Here is a 13,250-nt window from a genome sequence, read left to right as displayed (position 1 = left end):
CCTTGCACCACTGAGGCGGCGAGAAATGTCATAAAGTAATCGGATATCTCCATAGGCGGCGGCTCTATCTCCCTCTTCGGCTAGGGAGTTTGTCCAGGCTCTCTTGTCTCATCTACAAGCTCGTTTAACTGCCGTAACGGGCGGCTGCTTTGGCTGACCCGGTACATGCCTGCTCAATTCCGACTTTCACCTTTCTCCGATCATCGACCATCCTCCAAGTTTCATCCGACATCCATTCACTCCTTCTTCCACAAACTTTACCGAGAGTACCATGGCTCGTCGTGATAAAGGCATTCTTGATTCCACACCACTGTTCTTCGACTGTTCCGTCTGTCGGCAGCTGCGAGGCTCGGGATTCTAGCTGTTCAACGTACGCCCTTTTGACCTCTGGATTCTCCAACCGGCGGACGTCGTATCGACACCCGACTTTCTCCTCGCGCCGTTGGACACGTGCAACTCTCAGTCGTATCTCGCCAAGGACGATGGTCAGATGAAATGTCTGCGCTTCGTTTGTTGCGGACATCAAGAAGGCTCCTTCTCCATTTTCGGCTGATGCAGATGTGGTCAATTTGATTTTCTGTTCGGCCATCCCGGGATACCCAAGTGACCTTATGTGCTGGTCGATGGGGGAAGAGCGATCCACCGATCACCATGTTGTTGTTGCCACAAAATTCTACAAACAGCTCTCCGTTTTCGCTCATCTGTCCTAGGCCATGGCGCCCCATGATGCGCTCAAGGTCCTGATTGTCGGAGCCAATCTTTGCGTTGAAGTCGCCCAGATGGATTTGAATGTCACCCTTCGGAATTCTCTCAACCACGCTGTTCAGTTGACTGTAAAACTGCTCTTTCTCCTGCAAGTCGGCAACGTCAGTTGGCGCATAACACTGGACCATTGTAAGGTTTCTAACCCGTGTTCTAAATCTGGCTACGATTATTCTTTCGTTTATCGGTTCCCATCTAATGAGGGCCGCGTAGGCCTGCGGGCTTAACAGGAAACCAACTCCTCGTTCCCGAGTAGCATGTTCTCCTCGTATGCCAGAGTAAAGCAGGACTTGCCCGGATTGTGTCTTGTGTTCTCCAGTATTAGGCCAACGGACTTCGCTCAGTCCCAGAATTTCAAGCTTGAGGCGGCTAGCCTCTCTAGCAAGTTGTTCCAGTTTGCCTTGTTGGGCAAGGGTTAAAACATTCCAAGTTCCAATTCGTGTCCGTGTTTTCATGCTAAAAGTCGTCGCCAAAGTTCCAGGTCGGTCATTTCTTTCGGATTCCGTAACAATTTCAAATCGGGAGCAGTAGGTTGTTAGCCTAAAGTCCCTATCCCGCGATGGGGCTGCCATCTTGGACTTAGCTGGCGGGAGCCGCATTTCATAAATTCAGCCGCTTGCTGCGAGACACTGATGCTGTGATAAAAGTTTCCTCAAAATTTTGTGAAATAATAGATTTTACTGTGATTTCGGCAACCTTATTGTAAGAGACTTATTCGTAGAATAAAGTTCATAATAATTTTCAGTTTCTTATGAATTACGTTAATATTTATTTATATTAAAAATTTATTTATCTCAATTGATAAAACAATTATTTCTCAAACCGATTTCCAGTTCGAGCTCAAGTGTAAATTCAAACACAAAGAAATCGAATAGGTTTTCAATACCAGGCCACCAATTGAATCGTGAAGTATTATAAAATAGCTAACCCGGTGTGCTTTGTAAAACTGAAAGAATGTGTGTAAAAAAACAATTTGAATTTTTGTTTATTGAATAGTATATAGTTTTCAATTGATATGTGAACACCTAAAACAATCTCTTACAAAAAAAGCTATTTCATAAAGTACGAATAGTTATGGCAATGAAGATTGATTCTTATTCTGAAATAATGACTTAACTTTATTGGCTTCATTAGTTCTTGAATTATGCCAAAAAATATGTATGGAAGCCTTCCTCCTCCTTCTCGTCGTCCCTCTGAAAGAGAGATACAAAAACACATTTCTTGAACCCCAAAAAATGAAAATTTTTGTGTGCCTATTTTGGTACGCCGTGAAACCAATGAATTAGTTTTTATTTTATTCGAACTTAATTTTATATTTTTTCTTTCCCTAAAGCTGATAGAATAAGAAATATACAAATGTGCTGCATACATTCAGGGGTAAAAACTGCTTGAGAGACATAAGGCATAAGGCAGCGCACCTAGCGGTTTTTTTCGGAAGCTAGTAGTTCCGCTCAAGATCAAAGATGGTTCCACTCAAGATCATATTTTACATTTAAAAACTACGCTATTAATTGATATTCTGATGGAAAACTTGTAACAAAAACACGAATAATGCTTTTTTATGAGTTTTTCTACCATTTTAATCATTGAGAATTAGTTTACAACAATCAAGGGTGACATAAATTGACGTTCAAATTCAGCGTAGATTGATGAAAATTGCAGCTGAAATGCGTATGTTTTTAAATCTTCTAATAACATCATTTTAGTAAAAAAAAATTCAGGAAAAATGTCAATGCTTGTATGAAAAGATCTTGAAAAAGTGTTTTTTCAACCATTTGGTATGATTCATAAACAATCATTGGCTAGAACTAAGAAAAATTAAATGGTTCCGCTCAAGATCAGATTTTGACTAGTTCCGCTCAAGATCATTTACCCTAGAACATATTCAAAACCTAGGCTAGCTTACATTATTTTATCCTACTTACGGGCCCGCGTTTCCTACATTAGTGTACAGACTCACAAACAAGACGAACAGCATCCATATCACAGTCGGTTCGGCACAGGAATATCACAGCCTTTGCGTCGGGACGACTTTCACAGGAACTGGCAACACTGCTCCACGGGCGCATGTCAGCTGCCCGGAGCACTTCCGACTGTCTGCAGCTGGGTCTGTTGGCTACATATTAGCTGCTTGGCTCAAGCCGGGAATTTAGCTCCTCAACAACGGCCCTGTAAATAGAAAACCAAAAGTTCTTTCTCGTTTTCTCAAAAAGTTTCTTAAGTGCTAATTCGTCACTTACCCAGTTGGGGCCGTCGGCAATTACAAAATATCAGCACAGTCGGTAATGACTGTGGTAATGTCACCGTTGTCTTCAGCCGGTGCGGAATAATCCGGTGCTTTATAGGTCACAACCTGTATGTAACGAAGTCCGCGAAACCAACTGCAACTGCGAAATCGATGAATAATGTTGTTTTGTTCGATCTTTGTTTATATTTCTACACACGCAATATAATTTTCACTTAAAAAGTTAGTGAAATCTGTAGTAAATTCTCGCCATACGTAATCATTTGAATTTTAAGTGATGGGTCAAGTGAATTCACTTAAGTGGCCGGTCAAGTGAATTACACTATGACGTTCGAGTGAAATTCATCTGAATTTCTAAGTAAGTTTCAAGTTAATTATCTCTCGCGTTTTTAAATAAAAGAACATTTATAGAACACTACTTCGATCTCAAATACTTACATTACGCTTTCGCCATAAATTTATTGATTGGAAAATTAAATCGTAATCCCAAGGCAGATCGGTTACTGCGGCTAGTGCGACTTCTAAATCTTCCCTGCTGCAAACCAGAAAAACTGTCCAGTCCAACCCACAAGCTGAAATATGATAAAACCTTTAAATAACTTTTTCTTACATCGCGTTTAACACAAACACAAATCGTTTAGTAAAGAATTGAGAAAATCCAAATCCAGCATAAGCTTTAAACGCTGCTCTTTGGAATTTGCCATTTTGAACTCTGAAAATAAACACAATTACAACCCGACATTCACTTGAAATTCAAGCGATGGGGAAGTGAATATTTTTTCTCACTTCAAATTCAAGTGACGACTGAAGTGAATGTGGATGAATTCACTTGAAACTTAAGAGACTGCCAAGTGAAATGTATATGTCGCAATTGAATGGAAGAAAATTACTGGATCCTTGTTTTTAAGTGGAAAATCAAGTGTATTTTAAGAGTGAATTTGGGTTCAGTGCATGTGTTTTCGTTTGACAGCTTACACACTTAAAATTATGCGCGCATCTTTGGCTACACAGCAAGAAAAATTCGTGTAAATTTAGATCGAAAACGATGCACGAAAACGGAACATCGATTTTGATGTAAAATTCTATCACGGTGTATTTTTTTCGAGGATGTAATTTTTGAGGCGTGTAAATTTAGATCGAAATCAATGCACGAGATTGGATCACAAAAGCCGTCGTGTAAAAATACACAGGGATGTAAATTTTAAAATTTATTATCGTAAATATTGATATTTTTTCTAAATATTAAGGTTTTTGCTTGTGTCTTGAATAAATACGCCGCATGTATCCTTTTTAATTCACATTTATTTCCAAAACTGAACATAAAAAAACCATTCGGAAAGCGTCAGGCTGATATTGTTGTTGCATCCTATGAATCCCAACACGGGGATGTTTTTCGAATCAGCATGATCAGCATCCTCGAATGGTTCCGGAAATCATAATTTTTCGGTCAGCATCCTGCACACTTGAATTGTTCTGACAAAAGTTTCTCCGGATAATCACTGGCCGGATATCAGCCGCTGCGAAGAATCTGACCTTGCTGTAATGGAGAGAAAACTTATCAGTTTCAACCATATTCTTTATTTCACGTCTCATAAACTTACTACTTTAAAGACTCTTAAAGTGCTCCTGTAGCTACGCCTTTGAATGACTCGTTTCCGAATAATTTTCCGACTTGTTTACTTTGTGCCCGACGCGCAAACTAACTTGAAATATAAAAAGGCACAATTTAAATATTTGCATTCAATTTTAAATCAAACAGATATAATTTTACACTGTTTGTGATATAAATTTCATTGACCGGTTGATTTTTGCATGATGCAGTGTAAAATTAAATCAAAACAGTTTATTTATATTCAATTTTGGAAAATAGACTAATATTACATCGAAAGAAGTTTAAAATTACATCTTTTTGTAATTACACTCAAGAAAAAATAGATCACTCGTGTTTTAGATTCCGTGTACTTTTAGAATTTTTTTGCTGTGTACTTGTTGACTCTATTCGTAGGATTGACTACACATTCAAGACAAAATTCAAGACCGGATAAAGCCGGACCATCTTGCAAACTTACTTTAGACAACTATTGATGTACTATTTTTACCTATAAAATTATAAAAGTTTGGGTTTCTAATTCAGTTGAACATCAAATGTACAACAAATTAAAGGTTAAATAAGCTTTATTTTTTACTGAATTTTCTACTTATTCAAATATAATAATGGCAATTGAAAAAAAAGTAGAGATGAAATAATAAATACAAGTTTCAACAATAACTATTGAAAAATAAAAAAGTTTGATTATTAATATGCTCAACATCAACTACTTTCTTCAAAACTGGCATAAGCAAACTTCGTGTAAAATTTTTAAAGGCTTGTTTTCTCTGTTAATTTTCCAAAATTTCATCTTAAAGTTATGATGGAAAGGTAAGATTTAAGAATTTCCTCATTAAACTAATAAGAAACATAACCATATGCAAAGTCAGGAACAAATAATGTATTATTTAGTACGTTGATACACTTTCCTTTTATATGACCACTATTAGGAGCAAATATGTTAACAGTTAGGAACAATTAGTGCAAACTTAGGAACATCAGCACACTTTAAAAAACATATCAGTTTTCGGAAATTTAAGCTTAAAATGATTATTCCAAACTTTCACCGAGTGCATAAAAAAAATTGGAACTTAATTACCAAAAAATTTTATGTCTTACAATTAAAGATTTTGAGTAGATTTTTTTCAACCAGATGATGTATTACAAGATCTTTTTTAAGTAGGGGTCCCAATGATTTGAAAAATTTCACCAATAAAATAACTGAAAGGATTTCAGATGACTTGTCACTTCTAGGGCGTTCTCCAAAGAGAATGGGTTCCTGTGAAATCAGGGACAAAACACGTCGAAACTGCTGCCAAGCAATTTGAAATTGTTTGTTTGAAATCGATTTAGATGAAAGTCGAATTTCAGCAAAAGTTGTTGAAAAGAACGATAGTTATAAACCTTAACCATACCATATTTAAAACCACACAGTCGTGTAATTTAAAACAATTTTTGGAAAAATTTGTAAAATAAGGCAAATCTGAACAAAATCTAGGCCAAAAACATAAAATAGAAAGCAATAGAAAATATCTTGAAATTTAAAGTTCTCATTGAATCACAGCAGTAGTATTAGACATAAATTTATGTTAATTTTGAAATTAACTTAAAATCGATTTTTTAACACAAAATCTTGAAATTTTCAAAGAAAAATTAGAGTTTTAGCAAATAATTTTTATAATTTTTAATAATACGAAAAGTTTTAAACAATAACTGGGCATCCCGACCAGATTTGACTTATCTCGAATTCTTTGTTAAATTTATGGGCAAGCCTGGATATTTCAAGAAAATCAGGAATAATCAATAATCAAAGCATAAAGCGATACTTGTCGGCATTCAATCTACAATCAACAGTGTATGAAATACGGATACATCGTAAATGTTTAACTCAAACCATGAGTTTTTGATGATTTTGTAGCATTTTCAATATTACTTTTGGATATTTTATAAATTATCTGAAATCATTTTAAAAATTTGACAATAATGTTTTTGTATGAATTTAAAAAATAAATATTCGGCCTATTCAGCCTACACTTTGCTCAACTATTCGGTGAGCCAAATATTCGGTCTAACGGTTTTTGGGCGGTATTCGGCCGACCGAATATTCGGTACATCTCTACAAAATACTTTCATAATATTTACGAATGCTAGATTATCAATTGTTGAGGCAGTTCGGAACGTTTAGGATATTTTAATCCAAATGAAACAAATAGAATAAATAAATAAACAAATAAGATAAATAAAATAAACAGTAGTGAGAGCAAAACTCGTGGCGAACTAGATTACCACTACTTATAATAGAAAACGCTATTTGTTAACAAATTACGGACCTAATATGAGAATTTTTATTTTTTTATTTCTATGAATAAGCTATCCTAAGAAACATAACACAAATGATTTGAAATTAATCATTAAACTCTTCAAAATTGAATAAGACACTTTCGGTGGCTCAAAGATATTAAATTTGTTACTTTGGGTCCAGTGAATTCTGAGATATAGAATGTTGAATTTCGGTGTTTCTTGGGTTAGATTTCTTCGCGGTCCTTAATGTGTGGCCGAATAACAATTAAAATCGAAAGATGGACAATGATGCTGCTTAAATTACGGGCTTCATTTTTTAACATTACAATAAAATTTTAACAACAAAAACAAATGAAATTTTTCCCTTATTGGCCCCTAGGCCCTCCCCTTTTATTTTTTCCTTCAAACTTTACCATTTGGTAGAGTTTCTACCTTTTTGCCCTAAATAGACTGGCTTACTCTTGGAAAATGTGCCTAAAACTACCTCAAAAACTACACCAGAACTTCACATTTATTAAGAAAAATAGTTGAACTCTCACAATAATCAACCTGTTTGTTTCTAAACGCTTTGATTTCATCAGAAAGTGTGTTTGTTTGCGAAACCAAACTGAGAACCGCTGGACCTTATCCACAGGATTCTGCGGACTGCACCGCGGACGGACTGATGCGAGTTTTGAATATCGTGTTGCAGATTTTGAGCGCCGCGCCGTCCAAGCCAGCCAACAAACCAACCAAATGGTCGCGGAAACATGTGTTCCGTAACCGAAACAATTAATTTTGACGACAACAGTGAAATGGTACATTTGTGTAGGATTGTTTTTTTTTTTTTTTTTTGTTAGAGTTTTGCTGATGAAAATAGCATAAATATGTTGTTTCAGGTTCATTTTCTCGGTACCTTTGGGGTCTTGTCTTACAATGTTGCGTTCGGTTGGGTTTAAATTTTCCTTCGAATGTTACAAAAAACACTATGGGTGCATGACTATACCCAATTTTACAATACTACGTGACCCTTAAATTATCCGAAGTCAAACAACATTCGCATCTAGAATTTTCCACCTATCCAAAATCCTTTTCATCGAATCGACACACCCAATATTGCGCCAGATTCAGAAAGAGGAGGCAAAAAAAATCCACGACAATAAATAAACCGTGGAAAGTGATGAGTTCGACTAATTTGGCGGCACCCGTCTTTACTTAGCCGGCGAAAAAGTGGAGGAAAAAAACGAAAAAAACGTAAAACAAACATTTTCATCACATTTTTAAAATGATTTACATTACAGATTGAACGGATGGATGAAGGGGGTTGTGGGAAAAGGTAGTGGAAAGCCGTAAGTAAGGTGATTAGAGCGTCTTGCGTCTGTAGCGAAAGTGGCTTTGATTGCAAATTTGTTTCGATATTTTTTCCCTCCTTCGCGTATCAAAATAAAAATACAAAAATACAAACATCCTCCTCTAAGACGCAAGTGGGGTGGAGATGTTTTGGTTATGTTTTTTTTTTCATGTGCATATTCGCCTAGAAGCTACAGAAAAAAAATGAGCGGAAAATAAATTACACTTTTCCGTTTGTTGTGGCAGGTTTGAGTAACGGCTACTTGCCAATATTCGCCGGCCGAGCTTGGTGGATTGCAAATGAATCGGCTAATTGGTAGTAAAGAGTAATGGAGGATTCAGGAAAATGGGTCTAATAAAACCGATACTCTTCGAATGGCCAGTGGCATCACTTTTTCGATAAATATTCACAAGTTCACTTGCATTTTCTGTACATAATCTGCAGAAGGCATGTTTATTTTCGAAGATAAATTGCTTTTAAATGAATTTCGCATCCTCATACAACAGGTTGTTCCTCTGACGAAAATTCCCAAACATTCGGCATCCTCATTTCGATTTCATTCGATCGAATGATGCCACATTCTGGCAGAACCCCAAAATCTGAAACATTCAAAAACAAAATAAGGAGATTAATTGCCATTAGTTAGTAATTCCCCTTTGATACCTCCATCTCCTGATTCAAGTCAAAAGAAAGGAACAGTTTTGTGAGAAATGAGTTCTTGTCGGAAATTCTTCTCACGAAAATTTAATTTTATACTAATCAACCGTTCATGTTTCCTTCTTGTTTTTTTCATTTTTCATGTTCTCGTGACCTCAGTCCTGCAGAAGGCCTTCAACAGCTTCGACCGCGAAAAGACTGGCAGCATCTCGTCCGACATGGTCGCCGAAATCCTGCGGCTGATGGGACAACCCTTCAACAGCAAAATCCTCGAGGAGATGATCGAAGAGGTTGATGAGGACAGTGAGTATCTTAGTATTATTTAAAAAAAACTGAAACTGCAGTTTTATCTCCATGTGACAGGTAACAATTTACTTTAACATTTGTTCATTTTTCCAAAAAATCTTCCTCAGAATCCGGTCAGATTGAATTTGCCGAATTTGTTACCCTAGCTGCGAAGTTCATCGTTGAGGAGGACGAAGAAGCGCTTCAAAAGGAACTTCGAGAGGCGTTCCGTCTGTACGACAAGGAGGGAAACGGCTTCATCCCCACCACCTGCCTGCGGGAGATCCTCCGGGAGCTGGACGACCAGCTGACCGACGACGATCTGGACATGATGATCGAGGAGATCGACTCCGATGGGTCCGGAACGGTTGACTTCGATGGTGAGTAATTTTGCTGATTTTTTTTGTCGAAGAAAACGAGAATTAACAACTGAAATCTAAAATCAACATCTAAAATTAAAAAAAAGATGAATATATTGACCAATCGACAAAAAAACAAAATTTAAGAAAAACTCGAAATTTAAAAAAAAAATATGAAAAATCTACAAACCTGTGAATCCCTAGTTCAAAAAACCTGCAAATCTACAAATTTCTAAATCAACCGATTTACAAATCAACAATTCTACAAACCTTCCGACCTACAAATCTTCAAATCTAAGAATATAAAATCTTTAAATCTACGAATTTTCAAATCTACAAGACAACACATCTACAAATCTACAAACATACAAATTTAAAAATCTACATATCTACAAATCTACAAATCTACAAACTTACCAATCTACAAATCTACAAATCTACAAATCTACAAATCTACAAATCTACAAATCTACAAATCTACAAATCTACAAATCTACAAATCTACAAATCTACAAATCTACAAATCTACAAATCTACAAATCTACAAATCTACAAATCTACAAATCTACAAATCTACAAATCTACAAATCTACAAATCTACAAATCTACAAATCTACAAATCTACAAATCTACAAATCTACAAATCTACAAATCTACAAATCTACAAATCTACAAATCTACAAATCTACAAATCTACAAATCTACAAATCTACAAATCTACAAATCTACTAATCTACAAATCTACAAATCTACAAATCTACAAATCTACAAATCTACAAATCTACTAATCTACAAATCTACAAATCTACGAATCTACAAATCTACAAATCTACAAATCTACAAATCTACAAATCTACAAATCTACAAATATACAAATCTACAAATCTACAAATCTACAAATCTACAAATCTACAAATCTACAAATCTACAAATCTACAAATCTACAAATCTACAAATCTACAAATCTACAAATCTGCATATCTACAAATCTACAAATCTACAAATCTACAAATCTACAAATCTACATATCTACAAATCTACAAATCTACAAATCTACAAATCTACAAATCTACAAATCTACAAATCTACAAATCTACAAATCTACAAATCTACAACTCTACAAATCTTAAAATCTACAAATTTTAAAATCTACAAATCTTAAAATCTACAAATCTACAAATCTACAAATTAATGAATTCTTAAATCTACAAAAATGACAAAAATGACAAAAATGACAAAAATGTCAAAAATGACAAAAATGATAAAAATGACAAAAATGACAAAAATGACAAAAATGACAAAAATGACAAAAATGACAAAAATGACAAAAATGACAAAAATGACAAAAATGACAAAAATGACAAAAATGACAAAAATGACAAAAATGCTAAAAATGACAAAAATAACAAAAATGATAAAATAACAAAAATGACAAAAAAACAAAAAAAAAAACAAAAAAGACAAAATGACAAAAATGGCAAAAATGACAGAAATGACAAAAATGACAAAAATGACAAAAATAGCAAGAATGACAAAAATTACAAAAATGACAAAAATGGCAAAAATGACAAAAATGACAAAAATGAAAAAAATGACAAAAATGACAAAAATGACAAAAATGACAAAAATGACAAAAAATGACAAAAATGACAAAAATGACAAAAATGACAAAAATGACAAAAATGACAAAATTGACAAAAATAACAAAAATAACAAAAATGACAAAAATGACAAAAATGACAAAAAAGACAAAAATGACAAAAATGACAGAAATGACAAAAATAACAAAAATGACAAAAATGACAAAAATGACAAAAATGACAAAAATGACAAAAATGACAAAAATGACAAAAATGACAATAATGACAAAAATGACAAAAATGACAGAAATGAAAAAATGACAAAAATGACAAAAATGACAAAAATGACAAAAATGACAAAAATGACAAAAATGACAAAAATGACAAAAATGACAAAAATGACAAAAATGACTAAAATGACAAAAATGACAAAAATGACAAAAATGACAAAGATGACAAAAATCACAAAAATGACAAAAATGACAAAAATGACAAAAATGACAAAAATGACAAAAATGACAAAAATGACAAAAATGACAAAAATGACAAAAGTGACAAAAATGACAAAAATGACAAAAATGACAAAAATGACAAAAATGACAAAAATGACAAAAATGGCAAAAATGACAAAAATGACAAAAATGACAAAAATGACAAAAATGACAAAAATGACAAAAATGACAAAAATGACAAAAATGACAAAAATGACAAAAATGACAAAAATGACAAAAATGACAAAAATGACAAAAATTACAAAAATGACAAAATGACAAAAATGACAAAAATGACAAAAATGACAAAAATGACAAAAATGACAAAAATGACAAAAATGACAAAAATGACAAAAACGACAAAAATGACAAAAATGACCAAAATGACAAAAAAATGACAAAATTGACAAAATTGACAAAATTGACAAAATTGACAAAATAGACAAAATTGACAAAATTGACAAAATTGACAAAATTGACAAAATTGACAAAATTGACAAAATTGACAAAATTGACAAAATTGACAAAATTGACAAAATTGACAAAATTGACAAAATTGACAAAATTGACAAAATTGACAAAATTGACAAAATTGACAAAATTGACAAAATTGACAAAATTGACAAAATCGACAAAATTGACAAAATTGACAAAATTGACAAAATTGACAAAATTGACAAAATTGACAAAATTGACAAAATTGACAAAATTGACAAAATTGACAAAAATGATAAAATTGACAAACAAACTTGACAAAATCGACAAAATCGACAAAATCGACAAAATTGACAAAATTGACAAAATTGACAAAATTGACAAAATTGACAAAATTGACAAAATTGACAAAATTGACAAAATTGACAGAATTGACAAAATTGACAAAATTGACAAAATTGACAAAATTGACAAAATTGAAAAAATTGACAAAATTGACAAAATTGACAAAATTGACAAAATTGACAAAAATCACAAAAATGACAAAAATGACAAAAATTAAAAACATGACAAAAAAGAAAAAAATGACAGAACTGACAAAAATGACAAAAATGACAAACATGACAAAATGACCAAAAATGACCGAAAATTGCCAAATTTAACCAAAAAATGGTCAAAATTTTCAAAATTGTCAAAACTGTCAAAATTGTCAAAATTGTCAAAATTGTCAAAATTGTCAAAATTGTCAAAATTGTCAAAATTGTCAAAATTGTCAAAATTGTCAAAATTGTCAAAATTGTCAAAATTGTCAAAATTGTCAAAATTGTCAAAATTGTCAAAATTGTCAAAATTGTCAAAATTGTCAAAATTGTCAAAATTGTCAAAATTGTCAAAAGTGACAAAATTGTCAAAATTGTCAAAATTGTCAAAATTGTCAAAATTGTCAAAAGTGACAAAATTGTCAAAATTGTCAAAATTGTCAAAATTGTCAAAATTGTCAAAATTGTCGAAATTGTCAAAATTGTCAAAATTGTCGAAATTGTCAAAATTGTCAAAATTGTCAAAATTGTCAAAATTGTCAAAATTGTCAAAATTGTCAAAATTGTCAAAATTGTCAAAATTTTCAAAATTTTCAAAATTGTCAAAATTGTCAAAATCGTCAAAATTGTCAAAATTGTCAAAATTGTCAAAAGTGACAAAATTGTCAAAATTGTCAA

General features: G+C 33.1%; 1 protein-coding gene across 1 annotated transcript in view; it reads left to right on the top strand.

Annotated features, from left to right (window-relative positions):
- LOC129754340 (troponin C) overlaps positions 1–13,250 on the top strand; it is a 34,064-nt gene that overhangs the window by 18,281 nt on the left and 2,533 nt on the right. Inside the window, exons 3-4 of the mRNA XM_055750325.1 lie at positions 9,043–9,186; positions 9,297–9,548. Coding sequence (XP_055606300.1) covers positions 9,043–9,186; positions 9,297–9,548 — 396 coding nt within the window. The remainder of the gene's footprint in view (positions 1–9,042; positions 9,187–9,296; positions 9,549–13,250) is intronic.

This window comes from Uranotaenia lowii, chromosome 3, assembly GCF_029784155.1.
Source record: "Uranotaenia lowii strain MFRU-FL chromosome 3, ASM2978415v1, whole genome shotgun sequence".
Taxonomy (NCBI): Eukaryota; Metazoa; Arthropoda; class Insecta; order Diptera; family Culicidae; genus Uranotaenia; species Uranotaenia lowii.
Note: the sequence above shows the minus strand (reverse complement) of the source record. Positions and strands in the feature narration are given on the sequence as shown.